Source organism: Carassius gibelio, chromosome A5 (genome assembly GCF_023724105.1).
Source record: "Carassius gibelio isolate Cgi1373 ecotype wild population from Czech Republic chromosome A5, carGib1.2-hapl.c, whole genome shotgun sequence".
Lineage (NCBI taxonomy): Eukaryota > Metazoa > Chordata > Actinopteri > Cypriniformes > Cyprinidae > Carassius > Carassius gibelio.
In genome coordinates, this window is record NC_068375.1 from 26581967 (window position 1) to 26604867 (window position 22901).

Sequence of the window (22901 nt, forward strand, 5' to 3'; positions counted from 1 at the left end):
GTAAGCAAACATTTTGGTGACCACTGACTTCCAGGTTGGACATTTCTCAAAATATCTTCTTTTATGCTCCACAGAAGATAGAAAGTCATATGGGCTGGGCGATATGGCAAAATAAAATCTAATCTTGTTTTTTTAATGTTTTTTTTATTAGTCTTAAAATAACTACAACAGGGATGGAAATTAACTTTTTTGTCCACCAGCCACTGTGGCTAGTGGATTTCAAAATCTACCAGCCGACCCAATGTTTTTACTAGCCACTTTCTTGTTTTTAACCGACAATGTGTATTTGCATGTACAATACTAATACTACAAGATCTACAAATTAATACTTATGCACTTTATTTAATCTCAAGTCTCAATGAAATACTGACATTTTCTTTCTCAGTGATGCTCAAATGCTGCTTCTATCTATGCAGCTTAATAGGTTTTAAACAGCCGACTCTTGCTGAAGCAGCTCATTCTCTCAACTCCGTAGCCCAACCGGATGATATGCTGCACTGAACTTTTTTAATGCACAGAAACATTTTAGCGATATTCTAAACAGTTTTCGTATGCATTAATAATTTTGTATTTAATTCCAAAGGAAAAGACTCACCAGTAAAAGTGTTTTTTTGTTTGTTTGTTTTTTCGTGGTTGAGGGTAAACGTGGGGAAAAGTCCCCTGTTCAACACTGTATCACTGAAAGAAATCTCGGCTCGCAAACTTTTACGCCGTCGACAAACGAACACTTAGCATTTTTAATACCTCGTTTTTACGAGTCTCGTCACGCCTGAGCTGTCAAACATGTGTAGCGATACAATGTTGTTTCTACAAACAAAAATGAACAGCATAACAACTTCTAACTTCTGAAAAGTTCTTGAAGACTGGAAATAAAATGCATCCCCCGGACAGCAGTTATTAGACACGCGACAGATAATACTGTTTTAGCTTGCTTATTATGCCATTAAAAACAATAAGATAAACACAAACTGTCCATATAATCTAAAATGTCACAGAATGCTGGAGGAGAATTAACTTACCAGGGTTTGACAGAGACGTGGCAGTATGCGGAAAAATGTGTGCACGAAAACAAATTCAACTCTTCACGCGATCTTGTATATCAGGGGTCACCAAACTTTTTTCTCTAGGGGCCACATTATCGTTCCTGACTGTGATGGGGGGCCAGGCCGGGCCAGCTATATGACATAGGATTGTATGACCCAGACCAAAGTGACCACCAGCAGGCATCATTGTGTAGTAGAGATTACTAGCCTGGCAAAGCCATCTCCACTACTTTATCTATTTCTACTTGATTCCTGGCACATATTTGTTTATTGTTGATATTACACTTTATTGCGTGTTGTACACACACCAGGGATGGAAATTAACTTTTTTGTCCACCGGCCGGGTGAAACAATATGGTGTTTTTATTTACCAGCCATGGTGGCTGGTAGGTGAAGCGAGTTTACCCGCCACAACACAAAATCACCCGCAATTTGGCTGGTAGCATACAAACTTATACATATTATATGTTCAGAAATATTACAAGGAAATTGCTTTAAAAAATTAAAATCTCAAAAGTCCAGGTTATTCAAATTCACTGCTTTTCCATTTTGTTTTGTACGTGAACATGGATGTGTCAGACTGTTGCGCTCACATCTCATGCATGAAACGGCATTCTTAAAATGAGGTGCTTAAGTTAAAAGAACTCCCATCTTCCTACATTTTTTCCAGTTCCACTGCATGTTATCATATCATATTGTCAAAGTGTCTAATTCTAACGATTGATAATATTTCTATTCAAAATCGTGATTTTTCGATTTATAAAAATTTTTAATTGTAGCAAAACATTACATTCAAAATAATACAAATCAGAAAAATCGCCCAGGCCTACACACAGGTTTGGAACAAAAGTAAATGATTGCAGAATTTTCATTTTTGACTACATTATCTCTTTAAGAATGCCCTGTATATGTTTGTAGCGAGAGTTGAAGTCTTGAACAGTGATGGATATTTCCTGGGTTTCCTTTGCAGGCTTAAATCAGCTGAGCTACAACTGTCTGGGAAAATCTTGGAAAATACAGCAACTTAAAAGAGAGAACCATGTCTGCAAAAATACATGCACTTACACTAGGGATGCACCGATGTATCAGTAGGGCTGTCACTTTTGTGAAAAAATCATTTTCGATATTTAAGACATAAGTGTTCATTAAATCAATTGTAAAATCGATTTTCCATGTCTAAAAAAAAGACGTTTCCTTTTTCAACGTCAAATAACGGACGAACGTAAAGAGAGCACTGGAAACGCACAAGGCTCTAGAGCAGAGCGTTTTTTATTCACTATATGTCCAGCTGTTGAGAAGACGCGCTCAGACCGCACTGATGTCCCAGGGACACTCAGATACAGCTGCGCAAGGTGTGGGTATTACTGCCAATTTTCCACCACAAAAGCCGGTCGCTGTCAGCTTGCAATGGTCCTTTTCATAACTCAGAATCTCCTGTAACTAGATTGAAAACTAGCGAATGAGGCAAATTCACGTCTACCGCACCGCGAAACCTCCAGACGCACGTAAGCGCGTCTTTACATTGACTTAACATTGAAATCATTCTCGCCAGATGCTCTATTCACGTTTGGTGTGAACAAAAACACAGCATTAGATGTCTTTTAGGCACGTAAAATTGCTGGTATTTTCTGTCTAGCTTTCGCAACGCATACTGCACTTTTGGAATTCTTTATTTTCTTTTTCTGCTTGGTTGTGAGTTTTGTTATATATATATATATATATTTTTTTTTATTGTTTAATTATTTTCAAATTAAAGGTGTACATATTTGTTTAAAATCGATTCCCCATTTTCATTTTTGAAACTTTTTTGGTTGGTGAGATCGATTGTGCAATCGATTTTCGAACTAAAAGTGACAGCCCTATGTATCAGCCACTGATATTTATTGGCTGATATTTCCTCAATTTACAACCATCTGCAGATCGGATATATAAGGAAAAAGGAAGATATAACAAACCAATGGTTTATTAATTAACTGTGAGAAGGCACTGAGCTGTAGAATGTCTGTTGCATAATCCTAGCACTGCAGTCTGCACTTTAATGCTAATCAAATAACAAATGATCGCACACTATTCTTGACTAAATAACTTTTGTAACTTGTGTAGCGAGTCTGAATCTGAATCATCTGAATCATCTGAATTTACTGATGTTTTATTACGTTTATGGCATTCTTTTTCACTCCAAAATAAATCACCATAATAGCTAAACAAAACACAGCACGAGAAGTTCACATTAAACTTGCAACATGCAGTGAATTACACAAAAAAACCTTATTACAATTAGGGGGGGGGTGCTTAATAAGCTGACAAACTTTAAATCTGAAGAACTGCATGCTTTCATTACTCCTATAACGCTGTAGATTAGAAATCCCTTCAAAATAAAAGCCCCACCTTATTAAAAGGAGATCTCTACACTTACAAAAATATTAAAATGTATAGAAAAACAAATTATACGATTAATCATAATAAAGTCTGTTAAAATAAAGGATATGTATGTAATTTATACAGTAAAGTGTTATTTTACATTTGTTTACTTTATTTCTGTACCTAAAAACTGTTAAACCTACCTAAAAGTACTGTTTATTTAATATGTACCTTTGTTCTGTTGTATTCAAGTAGGCCTGCTGAATGTTAAAAGGATCAAATCCTTGTTCATTAGAAATTAATTGACGATGCAGCAATAATACTGATAGTATAATTTAATGAAGGTGTTCTTGAACTTTGGTGATTTAAAACATGACCAAAATATTATCTATGTTGATGCCAAATTTCAAATAAGAGAGGGGTAACGAATATCTGAAGCGGCCGATAAGTGTTTGTTCAAATCGATATCGGCCCCAAAAAAATCCTATCTTTGCATCCCTAACTTACACTCATTCATAAACAGCAGACAGACAGAAAGGAACTTTTTCTCTTGCATGGTATGCAACCTAGCTACTTGTTATGATGAATAAACACACTACACTCATACAGGCTGAGTCAAATGAGCGGTTTGCCACAAAGAGGTGATGCTGTAAGCAGAAGTGGGAGGTGAGAATGAGAGCTGAGAGCTGAGGGACAAGATAGAAGCAGATCACAAACACAGATACGCACACGCAAGATGTGCTAATGATAACGCTCTAGCCTCAGTTTACTTCCTTGACTGAAAGAAGCATGTTAAAAAATTTAAATAAAAACCAATAGCTACTGTAGAAATATAAAAGAGACAACATATTCTACATTGTGATGATTCTGTGTGTGGTATTAGGTGTGCTGGAGTTAAGTGTGTGTTTTTTTTTTTTTTAAACAGTAAAATGTTGTACCAATGCAACATGACCCTTAAAAACCTCAGCATTTTACTGCTCTAAATTACAAATGCACATTGCATGTGTAAAAAGTAGAATTGATGTAGTCAAATGTGAACTGGCAACTTTAAAGATGGCTTTAGATGCTAAGCGAGACGATGGAAAATGTACCACTTGTAGAGATGGCAAAGGGTTTTTTCTTTGGTTCACACTAGCTGATGATATTTTCTTGTGGTTATTCTAATACAGTAGGCCTTAAGAAAATGATTCATTTTATTATGAAATTTAAAAACTTAGTGGTCAACATATAAGGCATGACAGGACGACTTTGTCAAACTTAACAGTACAAAACATTTGGGATCAATATGACTTTTTTTTTTAAAGGGGTCATTGGATGCCCATTTGTTATGAGGTAATATGACTCTTTAGGGTCTTAATGAAAAGTCTATAACATACTTTGTTAAAAATTTCTCAATGGTAGTGTAAAAAACACCTTTCTTACCCTGTCAAAATGAGCTCTGTTTTTAGCAAGCAAATTTTAGTCTATTTTGCTTTAAATGCTAATGAGCTCGGATGACTAGTGTTGGGCGATATGGTCATTTTTCAGATCGTCAGCCCGTGAGATCGACGATACACGTGGAGCAAGAGAGAGACTCTCTGTAATTGTCATAGCATAACTATTTGGTGTTTTAAACCACGCAGGTGTGCGCGAGCGAGAGAGCCTATGGAATCACCAATAATCAAAAAAATATATTTTCAAACATACTGATAAACTATCATCAACTATACAAATACTGTATTTACAATAGCTAGTTCATAAAGTCGGACGCAGCTGTCATATCGCGTGTCCTGTGACAAATTTGCCGCATCTGCGCATGGAAGTTATCAGTCTAAATGTTCTGCAAAATCAGTCAACGGTGAAAATAAAAAGATTTCATTTAAAGTCCAACAGTTTAACACTAATATTGGACATAAACAAACATGTAAAATATAACGTATTAAAAACAGGTAAGTTCACATATTTGGAGTAAAGAATTGAATTGAACTGCTGCATCAGTCATACAGTCATACGCACCTCATGACGAGACCGACGCAATGCCACAGAAACAATATTGAGATGAATTCTAACATAACTGTGGCATTAAACTTAGTTAGTGAAATACTGCATATATAGGTAGTTCAGATTACTTGTTGTGTAATGTGTGTAATGAAACACTTTATATTTATGTCTGTTTGTGGATGGAGACTTTGTAACGGCCAAAACTCTTAATTTTGCATGCATCACATTATAGTGCGGTGTGCATGAAAATAATAACAAGGCGGCAGAGCAAACTTATCATCCATAGTGGTTCTCACGTAGTACTTCCACGTCATCCCCTCAGTATGCGTTATAAGTGATCAGTCTTTAAGAGAAGGACTGCGTGAGAACCACAATGGATGATAAGTTCACTCTGCCACCTTGTTATTATTTTGTCTTTACTTTATTTGTATGCAAGAAAGAGTTAATCTCTCATGAATGAGAAGAGCACGTTGCCCTGTACCAGCCATTAAATGTGTGGGACACCAACTTCTCGTTTTCTATCTCTTTCGTTACATGGATTTAACAAGTTATCCGAGTCAAAGCATCTTCAGCGACAGGCTCTAATCCTCTTTTGCGCGTGCACTGTGTGTGTGTGTGTGTGTGTGTGTGTGTGTGTGTGTGTGTGTGTGTGTGAAATGCGGTGCTGAAGTGAAATAGCTGGGCAGTTTGATAGCCGAATTATAATAGGCTGCCCAATAAAAATAAAATATTTATTATTTTATAATTTAATACATTAATAGGAGAATGAGCCTATCATCTTGATTATCGACAGAGAAATCTGCTTATGTCGATATCTCTAACTATCGTCGATACATGATATTATCGTCTATCGGCACATCCCGAATTCCCAACCCTATTCAGTACTCCTTTTAAAAACAATAATGAATCTCACTGACCCCAAACTTTTGAATGGTAGTGTATAGGGGTGTAACGATACGCGTATTCGTATTGAACCGTTCGGTACGACGCTTTCGGTTCGGTACGCGGTACGCATTATGTATACCGAACGGTTCGTTGGAGTATTTAATTATATTTGAAAAAAAAAAAAAAAAAAAGAGAGAGAGAAATATAATGATATGCGTTCAACAAGGTAGCCCAATAACCCAAACAACATAACAGGCAACGCCCCTGACACTCCCGAAGAAGAAAAAAACACCATCTTATATGTTTATGTTAGGCTACTCAGCAGGCGCTCGCTCACTCAGTACGCGCTGAAGGCTCGTTGCAAAATAGCCAATGCGTTTAACAGACTAGAAATGAGAAGATCCTCCAATAACCAACAGGTCTGGTGTTTGGGTGCACTTTGGATTCCCTTTAAGCTATAATGGTGATGGCAAGAGAGTGGTGGATAAAAAAACAACGGTATGCCGCATCTGCAACATGACAGGGTACACCAGCGGGAATAAAAAAAAAAAAAAAAAAAAAAACACCAGCGGGAATATCTGGGATATATGCGTCAGTACTATCTGGGAAAAGACGAAAAAAAAAGGAGAAACATGCACGCAGCAAACTATCCCTGCAGCATTTAGACACTATAGCTTACAGGGAATCCAACCCAAACACCAGACCTGTTGGTTATTTTAGGATCTTATATTTCTGGTCTGTTAAATGCATTCGACATTTTGCAACGAGCCTTCAGCGCGTGCTGAGTGAGCGAGCGCCTTAGGGGCCGTTCACATATCGTGCCTAAAAACGCATGGAAAACGCTAAGCGCGTCTTTCTCCTCCTTTCCAAAGCGCTCGGGCAGAAGCGCTCATGAGGCGTCTGTCTTTGCTAAGCAACAATGACGTGCTCTCTCCATGAGATGCGGAAATTTCAGCGAAGGATAAATGGATTTGCAGCTCTAAAAATCGCTTGCAGTAGCTCTGCTACTAAATTTATTTCAAAATTGCAATCCATATACAACTATGATCAGCTGATCCTTCATCTTGGCTGAGCTCTCAACGTTGTTACGGGAAAGGATGAAGCTGATTGGTTGGTTCTGGTCACATGACCCGCGGTGCGCTTGCGGCATTCTGAAAAGTTGAGATGTTTTTACATTTTGCTGTATCTAAAACGTATCGAACTGAACCGAACCGAACCGTGACATCAGTGTATCGTATCAAACCGAACCGTGAATTTTGTGAACCGTTACACCCCTAGTAGTGTATACTACAGAAGGCCTACAAAAGTTAGAACTCAGTGCCTGTTTTCATGAGGCCAACTACAAAGAGAACTGAGAATTATTAGTAGGCCTAAAGAGCTGTTGTATGAATAATGGGTATTTCAGTATTCTGGTCTGGTGTAACTGGGGAGCTCTGACAAGGAGGGAACAAAACCAACCAAGCATAAGTCTGCAGTTTCACAAAGATGCCATACCAAACAAATGCAACAATTTGAAAGCACCTCCATTACAGGGCATTTTGATAGAGAGGGAGACAAAAGAGCAGTGAAATAAATAGGGTCCTCTAAAAATGGCCTCAGGTCAGTGTGTGTCTTTCTGGTGTTTACATGCTAGCCAGTCATGTGGGTGTGTGTGTTTGTGTGTGTTTGTGTTAAGTACATTTACCTATCCACGCCAACTGCCTGTATGATTTACAAAAACACACGCATGTGCACAATTGCACACAAAATACTCTTCAGCAAGGCACGCAAAACTATGCACCACAAAGAACAAAACCCCAAACATCCTTTTACAGAGGGCCTTTAGATCACAGCTGTAAATGAGAAAGCTGCATCTCACACACACACACACACACACACACACACAATCTGTTTTAACAGTGTAGGGCATTAGTGTTGAGTGTTATCTACCAAGAGTTTGAAAAGATGGACAAAAATGGTAAATAAATCTGGACAGTCCACAAATTCAGCCATAAACACGTCATAACCACTAATTTTAATTACAGAAAGTGTGGACCTCTCTACTCCCTACCACAATAACTCTGTGGGAAGCACATACCCAGCTAACAGACAATGAATTTAACCCCAGAGGGTTCAATCCACCACAGTTACAACAGCATCTAACCATTGGCCTCTTTTGGTACACAGGTAAAATACATGCTAGAAATGACCTCAATTCAGCACATGCAGCCCAAAAGCAAACGGTCTAGTAACTTCTGTGCTGACTGATTGGACGAAGTCAAGGAATTAATTTTACTAAAACATTATGGTCAACAGTGTAACTAGCACACGGGAAGCATTATTTTTTAAATCAAAATGAATCAAGTAAATATAAGAAAATATGTGCAAAACATTACTCACACACATCATTTTTGTTTGAATGTCATTCTTGCAGAATATAAAGAAACTATTCTGATGAATGCTGGTAATCAAGCAGTTTTGGTTACCAATGACTTCCATTCGTATGAACAAAACATTTCTCGATATATCTTCTATGGTCCACAGAAAAAAAGTGATTTTCATTATTAGCTGAACTATCCCTAATACTTGTTTTAAGGACGTTAAAAGATATAGCCTACAGTGAAAAATTCAACTGCTATATACTCTGATTGTTATGTTATGCTGCAGTCTGTAGGAAGTTCTAGTCATATATCATTACAAGGAATGTTGCTATATCTTAAAGCATGCTTTAACTTTATAAGGAATTTCCTAAAGAACAGAAAGAGAGGAATCGGGGATGTTTATTTTTGATGAATTCTGATGCTGGATACATCATCCAGTCTGTGTCAGAATTATCTCTGAGGGGGAAAAAAACATGTGGGTGCTAATATACAATAATGATTAATGGCTTAATGGTAAACAAAACCTCCTGCCCGCCTGCATTAATAACATGCCAGAATTATCTCAAAAGGGTTTGGAGCATTTCCCACCCACACAACAACACAAAACAAACACACAGGCTTTGGACAAAAGCACTCTATTACATGCACAGAATGCACACAAACAAATGGGAACACTAAATTTGAAAAGAAAAAGTGCAACAGAGAACACAGACAAATAAGTTAGGCATCACTCTTCATAGCAACACTTTAAAGCTTACCGTCTAATTAAGATAACACAACTGATTAAATAAATGCATTTCTGAATACATTTAGAAACCAAATATACGCACACAAAAAATACTAACAGTCTTATTCACAGCACTGTTAAACACTGGGTGCAATAAGGTCAGTGAGGGAAGGGTATTCCCTGCGGCACAACTGCATATCAAACAGGAAGTTGACAGCTCAAAGCGAGAGAGACTACAAGATGTTACATTTTCCATTGAGTAAACATCGGCCATAGGGCTGCTGTGATGTCTCAACCAAATCAAGTTAGAAAACATATAAAGCCAGACACAAACTACCACGCAAATATCCACTCTACTGTATCTTGCAGATTTGTGTGGCTTCCTCTGGATCAATTCATATACCCAATCTTTGTCCATCTTAAAGAAAGGCCTTCTTCAAATATCTAACGTGGGGTTACTGAGAGCATTCCTATAACAGAGACAGCCTAGCTAAAGTTGAGTAATGCTGAGTGTGTATGTAATGGGTTAGTGAGTCTGTCACTTTAACCGACCCAAGTGGAAAGTCACAGGACATAGTGCTTATGCAGCAGCAGAGTCTGCAGGGAGATCAGACGCGATGGGGATCCTTTATTAATCACTGATGCATTGTCACACACTGACACTAGCTCATTCTTTAATAAATGATAGACAATATATTCTGTATGTTCATTTGGAAGTGTCACCGTTCTAATTTGAATATTATTGTATGAACACAAGTGTTGCAGAAGTGCATCAAAGGGCAAATTCTGTCATGGAGATTAATATGATAAGCAACAACGGAAAGCTAAACTGCAGCTTTAAAAAAACATAAAAGAAAATGTATTCCATCTGCACAGAAAAGTGTTCAGAGTCACTGCTGTCAAATATAAGGTTAGACAGCAGACAGATAGTGCCTGGGTAACCTGGGTATCAAAACTGTGACTTATGGGACAAACACACTTTCATGCTTGTTCATGTCATTATATACAATGCTCTCAATTACTCGACCCTCCAAAATAAAGCATGCAATGCACAGCTGTGAAGCGAACGAATAAAGCTTCCAATGTCACATCATATGACAGAGGAAAAAAAACAGAACGGTTTAAAGAAAATGCAAATATATTCTCCTCATCATTATAAAATGGAAATGTAAAGATTATCTTATTAGATCCACGGCGTGTGCCTCTATTCTTCAGAACAACTCCCATGACTTAAAGAAACACAACAGAATACTTTAGTAAAGTGCAGTCTTACGTAACAAAAAAAAGAAGCTGTTTTTAAGTTTCCTCTGAAACAAACTGTAGTAGGGCAACGTAACCCGACGCGCACTGTTTCTACGTGAACATTTAATCCCACTGAGGAAGTAGAAAACAGGTTTCACAAGTTCCATAATGCTGGTCACTGGTACATTATCTAGCCCTTTATCTCTTGAAACAATATTTCCTTTTCAAAGGGAAGGCTATTCCCTGCACATGCCTTCGAGCCAAAAACATCTGCGGCTCAATGAGTGTGTGAGTTTGTGCCTCAAAAGGAGGAGTGTCTGAAATCCTGCAGGACGTGGACACTTGCATCTCAGTCCTGCAAGCCACCTCAACAGAAGGTTTTCCACTCTGAGGCTCACGGCCAGGTACATTACACAGCGCAAATCACTTTGGATTTGCCTGAATTCAAACTAAGGGTCATAAAAGAGGGTGAATGGAAAATGCCGGTTCATTGGTCGTAATATCCCATGTCATAAAAGAGAGAAAGGCTGAACAGATATGACTTCAGATATGAATATACATTAACAAACTATCCATGACATGAAGAAATGACATTTTTCCTCTTAGTCTGACTTTTGCATTGTACAAGCTTTTAACAAAGCATCATATGTGCTTATGAGTCAAGGTTACTCACAGTAGAAGCCCACAACTGAGAGGCTGAAGCATAAGAATCCATCATTTCAGAGATCTCATCAGCAATGTAACTTACTTCACTGTGGACCGAACCAAGCTGGAAGCTGCTCTTCTCCTATTTTTAGATATAAGCGAGATAAAAGCCTACGAGGCACACGATGATAAAGAATAACTTTCTTCAGCTGTAGGAAACGCGTGTTCTTGTCTATGTTCGACTCCACCGGCACGAGTAAACACTTTGAAACAGCCAGGTAAATACATGAGTGCTTACTCACCGTTTGGTCCATATCTTTCGAAATGAATTTTCACTTGTTCCAACGTGAGTCCAGTGTTTTCATTCACACCGAAGTTTGCTAAAACTTCTGGTGCAGATTTAGTGTGGGCGTTTTCCATCTCGAGGAACGGTTTACTACGACCACTTGAACGGCATGTATTTGTGACAAATGACACCGAGATCACGGAAGGGCTTAAGTGGCCAAATTTCCACCGAGGTGCTTTTAGACCGCCAAGTGGAGGTGGTAGTCTGCGCAGACGTCCACCTGCCCCTTCTGCAATCCGCCGGTTTGAGCCCGTGAAGCTGCTGCTCCGTGTGTGCTCGAGCTGAGTGAGTGCGCGCGCACTAGCTCCGCGTCCTCTGAAGGTGCGCGAGGTTCCCGCCTCCTTTTCCGTGAGCTCGCGTGTTTGGCCACCGTCCGTGAGCGTTTATTGGCTCGCGTTACCTGAGAGAAAGGCTGCTTACGTTGTCGGTGTGTGCATGAAAAAGAAAAACCGCCGTAATCGAGAACTGCGCCAACCTAATTTCCGTGTCAGGAGGAGAGTAAAACGGTGAGCAGTTTGTCACGGATGAAGGAAGCTGTCGAGGTGCCTCGAGTTCCCCTCAGCGCGTCATCTGTGAGCTTGTCAAACCGTCACAGCTCAAACTTGTGTTGATTGCCTCTGAATCTGATTAATATATCTGGAAGATTAACCATTAACTGGCCATTACAAATGAAACAATTATTCACAATGGAGAAGCCTTTGGCATTTACAAACGACTTTTGAGTTTGTTTACTGAATGCGTTGATCAATATAACGTGTTTACAGTTTGTAAGGGGGGGAAAACCCTTTAGCGATTTAGTTTAGTTATAGGCTAGATTGTATAACCTTATTACTTTTTATCTAAATCATAACATTTACTAATATTGCAAATGTAAAGATTATCATTAAAAAAAACATTTGTAGAGCATTGTAAAAATGTAAAGCACTGAGTGCTGCCTCACAAGGAAAACAGTGTACTGCACAATGGGGGAGATGGATTTAGAACAAGGTGCTCCAGTTCTTTCCTGGCTCATGCTTTCTCATCTGTCCCTGTGCAAAGTCTATATATAGGAAATATACACTGCTAAACTCATGTTAAAACAAGAAACTTTATAGGTTACATCATCCTTGCCTGCAGAAGTGATAGAAGATCTTTTGGAAAATGAGGTAATGGTAGGGTCAAAGCTGGCATCACAAATTGAACTGGCAACCCCATCTGGCTTGGCTTTTCACCTCTCAGACTGTTTTCACACTTGGTTTTTGATTGTTTTTTTCTGAACCTAAGTTCAGTAACACCAACCTCCCCCTGTCCTTGCTGTTCTCTTTCCACATTGTACTTTTGAGGGGAACCACATTGCATCTGTGTCATGAATGACCCCGCCCCAAAGCCAATTTTCATTGGTCAATTAAATCCAGCAGTCACATGAAGAAACGTTCAGACTTCCAGTTCTATTCAGAAATATCATGGATCGTGAGTGATGCTATTTATAAGAATGTGATACTAAGGTTAAAGTTAGGGCAAGGGCAGTGACTTTCAAACTTTCTCAAACCTTTTTTATTTTAATTTCCAGAAATTATGACTGTCCATACATAAATAACTAATTAATTATATTATTTTTATTATTATTAAAATAATTACATTGAGGACAAATTAAAGTAAGTAATATAATTTTTTGTTGTTTTAGCTTATTTTAAGGCTTTTGTTTTATTTTAAACATCAAATCATTTGGTATATATAATACTCTACTAGCTCTGGGATAATTTGGGCAGACTCAACTGATTCTGGAATGACTAGGGTGGACCGGACTGGCACCTTTATTGACTGGAGGGGGCTACTCAAAACTGGCCTCCATGGCCATGACTAAAGCAGCAGGCAACTTGAGATCCTCCAGAGTAAGTGCATGAGGGGTCTCTGAACAAAGGGTCTGGCCCTCCTGGCATGGGCCTTACTATCCCTATGCCTCCCAGGGCAGGATGTTGTTGGATCTCTCACTAATTAGGTGACTTGATCTGACATAAACACAGGATTATCAAGACTGGACATGACTGACTCCACCTTAACTGGGACAGACTTGACAGACACAGGAACAGAGGTTGACTGGGAGACTTCACTACTCGACCACTTCAGATTGACCACTTCAGAGGACACAAGAACAGGTTGATTGGGAGACTTCTCTGCTTGACCACTTCAGAGAACTTTGTTGACTTTGTGATTGAGATGGGTTCAGCTGACTCAAACTACTCTCAGGGACTAGAGCTGGCACTGAGGACTCAATGGCAGATGCAGCAACTTGAGCCAACCTCTTTCTTCTGTTCCTTCTTTTCTAAGATGATCATGGGCTTGACTCAGTGGAAGAAGGGCAGGGTGGTCGCTGCAGACATCCTCAGGAGGGTTGAGGATCGGCCAGTCTTTGCGGTGATGCACATAATGGGAGAAGTCCCAGAAATTCAAAAAATGCAATAGCTCCATCTCACATCGTGGCAGTTGGTCATCTAGAATGAGGCTGAAGGTCTCCTTCAGTACTGCATCATCATATTCAAGGCCCATGGTCCAAAAGAACTGAGCAAAGCTCCATGAATCCCACCCCTACTGACGAAGCAATGCAGTGGCAGATGGGACCATTTTAAGACTCATTCTGCTAGTTCCTTGAGTGGCTGTTTATTTCTGTCAAGGTTTGGCAAGGTAGGATCCAGATGCAGAATGAACATCCAGATTCTGTAGCAAAGGAGACAAGGTAGAAACCCAAGGAACCACAGGCTTGGCACTGGGGTAGTAACTCTTGAAGCACCAAAATGTCTGTCAGGCCAGAAGAAGCAGCAACCAGGGAGGACTCAGGAAACAGGGCAGGAACCAACACAACAAACACACACAAAGACAACACAACAAGAGAGACAAGAGATAACAGAAGTCTAAAGTAAAGACTTAATAAAAAATATGACTAGGGCAGGAAAACTCTAACAAGATCAATGATACTAGCTATGAGCAATCACAAAAAATGCATGCAAAATGACCCACAAAGACAAGAGGGGAAAATAAGCACAATATAAACGGAGCAATTCCAATAGGGTCCTCACACTGCAGTGCTCGGGCCCTAATAAGGGAACAGAACACAGAGGATCAGATTAACACAATCAGACAAACAAAGCAAGGCATTTTATTTCTAAAGCACATTTAAAACAGCAGCTGCTGACCAAAGTGCTGTACAATCTAAAACCATAAAATGATTAAATACACACTAAAAATACAATACAATAAAACAGATAGACTAGCAAGAGAACACCTTGATCAATAAAATTACATTGATCCAAAAGCCAGACAGAAAATATATGTTTTCAGCGAAGATTAACATTGGATGAAAGCCTAATGTGTACTGGCAGAACGTTCCACAGTCGTGGAGAAATAACAGAGAAAGTACAGAGAAATAACAATCTCTTTTAAACTTCAAATGTGCCCATGGGACGGTCAACAAGAAACTGGTAGAGGACCTTAAGGGCCTAGAACATTTCAGGTGGACTATAAGATCAGAAATTTACATTGATGTGTAAAAATGTCTGTGCAAGAAACTGAGCAGCAATGTCTGAACTGGTTTGAGCGTGTTCGTGTCTTCCTCTTCAGCCTGCACGTGAGGAAACTTCTTCTTTTTCTTGCTTTAAAAAAATAAGTGTTCCTGTGGCTCAGTGGTAGAGCATTGCGTTAGCAGTGCAAAAGGTTGTGGGTTCAATTCCCAGGGAACACATGTTAGGTAAAAAATGTTAGCCTGAACTGTAAGTTGCTTTGGATAAAAGCATCTGCTAAATGCATGAATTGAATTACAGTCTGTGGGTAAGCAGATTAACATCAAATTTTCATTTTTGGGTGAACTATCCCATTAATTTTTTCTTATTGTGACAGATTTCTTGACCACAAATTCTCAAGGATAGTAGTGATTGGAGAAGTAAAGTTTTTTGAAACTTTGAATCAATTGTGTTGCAAATTCATTCACTGTTTCAGAGTGCTCGAAAACATTACACGTTGAAGACATCTGCTGGTTAAAGCCATAGAAATGCAAAAATATGCTCAATGGCATGCTCTACAAAACACCAAGTACATACCAAATTTGAAGGTAAATTATCTGTGCATGTCTGTTATTCATTTGTAGCATGTATTTGTGTTTGTTACAACAGACAGAAATTTAAGAAATAAGCTCTGTCCTGAAGTTAAGGTTCTGCAGAGTAATGCCATCTCAGAGAATACTGTGGATACCTACTTTAAACCCAATGCCTCTAGAACACAATGTGCTTTTGAGGACTATATTTATCTGAAATGGCCCAGGTCTCTTTCCACCTATCCAGGTCACAATCAGCTTCCACTCAAGTACGGGAGCTCTGTTTAGCTGTGTGCTGATCTAGGAGCAGCTTTCACTGCTGAAAAACATAACCTTCATTATTACGTTCAGAAGCAAAGGGCATCAACCATGTACTCAATAATGATGTTCTCAGAAGTTGCACTTCATAAACTGAACTTGAAAACAGCCTACTTTACTTCATCGTCATACAGCACTGATGATTAGTATTCAGAACACTTTCTGCATTTGATCAATCCAGATATCGACTCCCTTCTTGACTCCACAGAGTTGGAAAGAGGTCTCCTTGGGTTAAGCCAGTGGCTTAAGGCAGCACGCTAATGCAAACTGATGGATCAGATTGCCTTGATGGAAGGAATGTTAATAGGAAATCATTCACATAATTTGCCACTTCCCATTTCCAATACAGTACATACAGGTTTAACATTGTGTGTGATGCATCTTTTTCAGGCTTCCCATCTAGAGTAAAGTGACTCAGCATGAAGCTGCAGAAGTCAGTTGCAATGGAACAGTTCTCTCCCATCATTATTTATATATATATATATATAGATAGATAGATAGATAGATAGATAGATAGATAGATAGATAGATAGATAGATAGATATACATTTATATATACACACACACACATTTGTGACCCCTGTCTCATCCATAGACATTGCCTGCAGATTTATTTGCCACACAATTTCACAAAATAAAATATTTGACATCAAACCCAAGTCACCTTAAAGAGACACCTTTTTCTCCCTAAAGGATCAAGAAGGGAGACTTTTGAATGCCAAAGTCCTTATGGAAAGGAAATCCTTCCCCCTTTTCCCTGACTCTTTTACCACACTGACATACAATGGATGTCTGTGCAAGTTACAGTTTCAGACACCAAATTTTCCACTCGGGTTTGTGAGCCTCCCAGCTGCATTTGCCTTCAAGCCTGACTGGTCTCACTATCATTTTGCATTATGGAAATCAGTTCCTAAATAGGTTTAATTTTCTTTTTCTTTTCTTTTTGTACACCTTTGTAGACATATGCTTTTTTTAAAAAAAAGGGATGCTCTTTTTTCTCATTCTGCTCCCTCTTTCATAATGGCAAATTTGCCATCAGTACTAAAGATATGTAATAATGGAAAAATAAAGGAAACAAGTAATAACTGACATAATTTTTATTCTCAGCTGTGTCGTGATGGGAGAGAGGCACTGTGCTACAGGCACATTACTGTGGTACCTTCATTGACTTTGACTCAAGGAGATCTGGAGTGAGACTAATCCCCAGACTGCAGCAGCTGCACCTGACAAAGAAAGAGAGAGAGAGAGAAAGACTGTGCCGGTGCTAGCATCCCCTACACTCCATCCTAATCAAATACAATGTATTTCATCTTCCTTTCTTTCTTTCTGTTACACACACAGACTCCTAGCACACTACATCTGTGACGCAGTAGTCATTTCACAGGATGTTACCGGGGGATGCCAATGCGCCGTCTGCCAGTCTGCCTGATGGGAATAACAGATGAGAGAAGGAAAGGGGGAGGAGGAAGAAAAAGAGGTTTGTCTGAATTGCAGAGTAACAATTATGTGCAGTCCACTCATATCTAATATCTATTTAAGCCAATTGGATAACAGAATTAAGGAATCTTTTTGACAGGGAATTTTATTCAAATAAAAGGGGAAACTAAAGAGAATAAATGAATAATATGTCTTATATTTTGACATTGCCGTGACTTTCAAATATGTCTAAGTGTGGTTTATATTCAAATATGAAAATTTTAATAATATTGAAATACAAGCACTTCATTTATTCAGCTTTTTTTCTTTGCTCTATACAATACTTGTACAAAAAAAGTCACATCTCAGTGCTTAATGAAATCAAATGGTCTATAATGAACCAATTACTATGCAGTGAAAGTAGGTGACTGTTAAAATGCCGGTCAGCAAGGTGGCCTATTGAAGTGACATCTTTAAACATAACTTGTGCCCTCATCTCATTATGATCTTATTCATTTCAATCAATTGCAAGTGACATCCTTTCCTAAAAGCTGCTAATACTGGTTCCTATAATGGAAATTATACTACCAAAATGAATGAAAACATTCAATGTGTAGCTACCAAATGTAAGAAGGCTGCTGATTTCTTACAGTTTATATATTTTGCATTGGGATTTTCTCCCAACATTTGCAACATATCACAGCCGTTGCAGAGTTATCACTTACAGGGGTTTGTCAGACATGAAGCATTGTAAAAAGGGCTGTCAGTGCTTTAACACATGCACTAATGTTCGTCAATGCAAATATAAACCACAGAGTGATGTAAGGTATTTGCAACACAGCAAGAGCAAAGGGAAGGGTGATGTATTGTGTGGGCAACCATTATTGAAATATGTTGTTATTTCATAATGCGTTGAAACATGAGAAACATTAGCCACCAATAGGCTCCTCCAGTAAACATCATGATAAACTCAACACCAAACAAATCTAGAGATGTAAATTAAATCAGCTATAATTACTCACAACAAGAGGTACATAGCACGGTGCAGGAGGAAGCATGCATGCAGCACCTTGAGTGTTACTCTGAATCAAAGTAATTATCCTCTCAGAGGAAAAACAATGAGCAGCCTTCAGTGAGTGATAATGTACTCCAGAACACGATAATCTTTATCGTTTCTCATCTGTACTTTTAGGGTGAAATAATCTTATGCTTATCGATTATATAACAGTATTAGGGCAATAATTCCTTCCCTCCCGTTAATTCCAGATGGATGAAATCAAGTCCTGCTCCACATTTTTACATGTTCGAGAAGCAGCTACATTTATGCATTTGGCTGTTTCACTTGGCTGCTGTGCATTGGGAAAATAAATAATCGACAGAGGGAGAGAAGACAGTTAGACTCTGTAAAAGAAAAAAGAGAGGGAGAGAAAAGGAATAAAATAAATTGAAAGAGACACAGATGAATTGGGAAAAGGGCGGCTGGGAGAAAATAAAAGAGTTAGGCCAGGCAAAATCATGAATGAGAAGTGCAGAAAGAGAGATTGAATTGGAGCTGGTGTCATTGATAGCTTGGCTCCTACTGACAGAACGGCCCAGTGGTAAAGACAAGGCTTAGATAAATATCGATTTTGAGAGCAGGCTGGTCTTGATTTACAAAGCCAAAGCTGTTTAAACTGCCCAGGGTTTTTTTTTTTTCTTTTTCTTTTTTTTTTTTCCGTAAACAAAGGCACACTGCGCTGTCGAAGAAGAAGAGAGTCAAAAAAGGGCCTTTCAGAAACAGGCAGTGAGGCAGATAAAAAGGAAACAAGGAAACAGAGAACACTACCTAACCAACTAAAATGAATGCAACTGAAACAAATACAGCACTGAATGGATCCCGATCATTATTGTGTAGTATTGTATGTCCATGTAGCAAATGATGCAATTCATCATCAGTCTCAGTTGTTTAGTAAAATGGCTGGCAGTAGGCCTACATAGATAAATATCTCTATATAAGATTCCACTCACCTTCCAGAAACCTTGATGTGTGTCAGCTTGCATAGTTGAGGAGTTCAGTGAGATTAACACATTTCATATAGAAATCAAACTGTAAAATCATTTGTCTAATTACTCAAAAAATAAATAAAGTTCAACAAACAAGCATTATAATGTTGAACAAAAGACCTTTATTTAAAGGTTAAGGGGGCCATAATTATAATATTTTCCATGTCTATTGCACTGTTCATAAAGCCAAGGACACCTTTTGTAACTACAGAAGAAAGAAAGTGCATAAGTCATAAAAAATAGAAAAGAAAACAGAGAGATGTGCTTTTTTGAATAATTTTCATGGCTCATGAAATGTTAATTTATTTTCATTTTAAAGCTCTGGTGTTTTGAAAAACAAACCTAGTAAAATGAATGTGTATATTATAAGGGCCTTGAGGCTGGAAACGCTGAGCCTTATAACCCAGTGCAGAAGTCATCAGCTTGTCTGTCAAATCTCCAGAGACTGGGACTTATAGGAAACAGATCTGACTCTCTAATTACACTCTACCTCCCTTTGATTACCTGCCCTATGAGCAGAGCACGCTCACAAGGACCACTGATCCTGAAGCTCCCCCTTGATGAAGTACCCAAAGGAGACATCATGTCCAAGTGATTAGTGGATCACACTCTAGCTTTTGAGCGGAGTATACACACCTGTCAACTTGTTGCCAGCTTGTTCGGTTCAAGGACCACTGCATTTCCTTTTCCATTTTAAAATGCAGCTAACCATTCTCTGTTTTAAATTTGATGTACTCTTTTGTCACTCATTTGCTTTATCCTTTCTCATTTCCATGTTCTCTCGCTATCATTTTCACTGTAGAATACAAGTGTTTCTTCAGTCATATCACTTACAGTAAGGAACCGAAAGCTGCTTCATTGAATGGCTTTTTTTCTCCCTTACTTTCAGCATAGTGACCACTAGGGAGGGACCTGACAGTACAATATTATATCGATATCCAGGTCACGATACTATAATTTTGTTATTTTTTTCCCCTCTCCTCTTTTAACCAATATTATAATGTTTTCTAATACTTTTTCTCCATGAGGTCCACTGTTAGTAACTATTTCCCTTTTTTGTTGCTGTCATTATTTAGATTTCCTGATGGCATTTCTCGCTGCTGAGTCTTCAAGATGAATTATTTTTCACATACAAAATGTGAAACATTATAAAAGGTTCACAAAAAAGTCAGAGCTGAAATGTGCCTCTCCAAAAGGAAGATCAGGGTCGATTTTTTTCTAATATAGTCTAATCCATCAGAAGGAAAGGCTTCTATTCTGAACACTTCACTGACATTGCTGACATCTTAATGTGATATACATCATGTATTATTATAATTAAATGAATTATCTTTTTTTTCCACTGTGGAGGAAGGTTTGAGTTTTCAAAGTCACAGCACTGTATGTTTTCAATAAAACAACTCTTTTATCTCACAAGATCAAGGAAATATTAGTTGTTCAACATATGACCCCTTTAACGATGCAGCTCATCTATTTATAAATCAGCCAGATAGCAGCACATTGTGTACAGCACTAATTCACTGTAAGTTGACAGAGAAAATTTTGGGACTATCGCTTTTTTTTTTCAGCTTAAAAGCGATAGTTCAAAAATAAAAACTAACAAAACTTTTGTCCCCTTAAAGTATTTCCTTTTTAAAGTAAACCATAAAAACTACAATCTCTTTTACTTTTTCCCTTTATGTGGAAAATCCTTATGACAGCTTTAAAATAGTATTTTGGAAATGTGTTTTCCATCATTCAGCTGCTCTTTTGGAAAAGCTGAACTCTTAAAAACAAAAATATGGACTGTGCACCATATATATTCACATAGTCACAGCATGTCCCTAAAGGCAGGAGCAAATAAGATGCATCAATGTGTCAATTTGAAGGGGACGATTTAATATTTTTCACTCCATTCCTCCTCTTTCTCCATTCTGACAGAACTCTAATTTGTCTTTTACAGTGTTTAAGGTAATAATCTGCTTGTAAACCACACTGAAAATAACGGAGTTCAAACTAAACATCCAGCTATCGACTAAAGAGGTATAAACTCTGTCTTGTGGCTGTCTTGGTGACAGGATTAATCATTGGGATCATGAGTAAAAAGTGTTTCCTTTCTACTGAATAAAACAGATCATAAAGTCCGTTGCATTTGAAAAATTATGTTTTTTTCATAGCACATGCACACTACCATTATACATGTTTGGAGGTGGTGAGATTTTATATTTCTCACATAATGCTCACCAAGACTGCATTTATTTGATCAAAATAATATGTTGATTTGGTGCTGACTTTATATATTATAATATATATAATGTGCTGCTTAATATTTTTGTGGAAACTTGTGTCATACTTATTCTTTACTTTTTTAAATCAAATGTTGAATAGAAATATTATTGAATTAAAATCTTAATATAATAATTAATAATGCTAAAATAAATTATATATAAAACATTGGTCACACTTTAGAATACTGTTTCTTACTTACTACATAACTAATAAGGAATTATTGAAGAACTAACAGGTGATTATTCATTAACACTTGTGTGAAAGATGTGTTAACTAATCAGTATGTAATATAATTTTATGATTGTGTTAAGTAACAGTTAGCTAATTAGTAACTAATATATTCTGTGATACCTCCTGAAGAACTAATATTAATAATCTACTAGTTAAGGTTTCAGGAAAAATAACTATGAAATAACTACTATTGAACAGTTATATGCAAATAAAAAAAATAAAAAAACACACACACAAAAAAAATTATAATAATCAAGTACTTAAGTAAAAGTACAGATACCCAAATAAAATATTACTCCAGTACAATTATGAGTAGGCCTATTCATTTTCAAAATTACTTGAGTAAAAGGACAAGTACAAAGTACTACTACAGTAGCAACTTTGTTACAGCCCACTTATTAGCCTATAATGGAAATGAAATATGGATTTTGTTTGATTCTAAATGTTTAACTTTTGAGTATGAAATGTTTGTTAAATTAGTTCAAATGTGGGCAGTATACATGTTAAAATGGAATAAAATATGCTGTATTAAGAAATGTTCTCATCTGAAATAAACAGATGAGAGTATTTTACAAAGTTTATGATTATTTTTATAGGTTTTGTAGTTTATTATTATTTACTAATAGGTTCACTAGAATTCTGTAAGTCCTGCAAAATTATCTGATAATTCTTTATTAATTTCTTATGGGTTTCCTATGTTTTCACTTTAGAATACTGTTTCAGATTCTAAGTAATTCTAGAGGAATTATCTAATAATTATTTATTAATTACTAATGGGTTCCCAATATTTTCACTTTAGTATAGGCCTAATGTTTCAGGTTCAAAATAAGTCCTGCATAATTATTTTATAATTCTTTATTAATTACAAATTGGATACCTGTATTATCACTTTTCCTCAGGCTTTGCCTTACATACAGAAATTTAACTAATGATAATGTGGTATATGCTGAGGAGGCACACATACAGTACTGTA

The 22901-nt window shown here is 37.6% G+C and overlaps 1 protein-coding gene across 2 annotated transcripts in view; it reads right to left on the bottom strand.

Moving 5' to 3' along the window:
* Nucleotides 1–12158, bottom strand: part of LOC128007784 (sarcoplasmic/endoplasmic reticulum calcium ATPase 1) — a 66898-nt gene extending 54740 nt beyond the window's left edge. The window contains exon 1 of one of the 2 annotated variants that reach the window (XM_052592832.1): nucleotides 11546–12158. In XM_052592832.1, coding sequence (XP_052448792.1) covers nucleotides 11546–11663 — 118 coding nt within the window. In that variant the 5' untranslated portion in view covers nucleotides 11664–12158. The remainder of the gene's footprint in view (nucleotides 1–11545) is intronic. The other variant, XM_052592833.1, reaches the window with a different exon arrangement.
* Between the last annotated feature and the right edge of the window lie 10743 nt (nucleotides 12159–22901).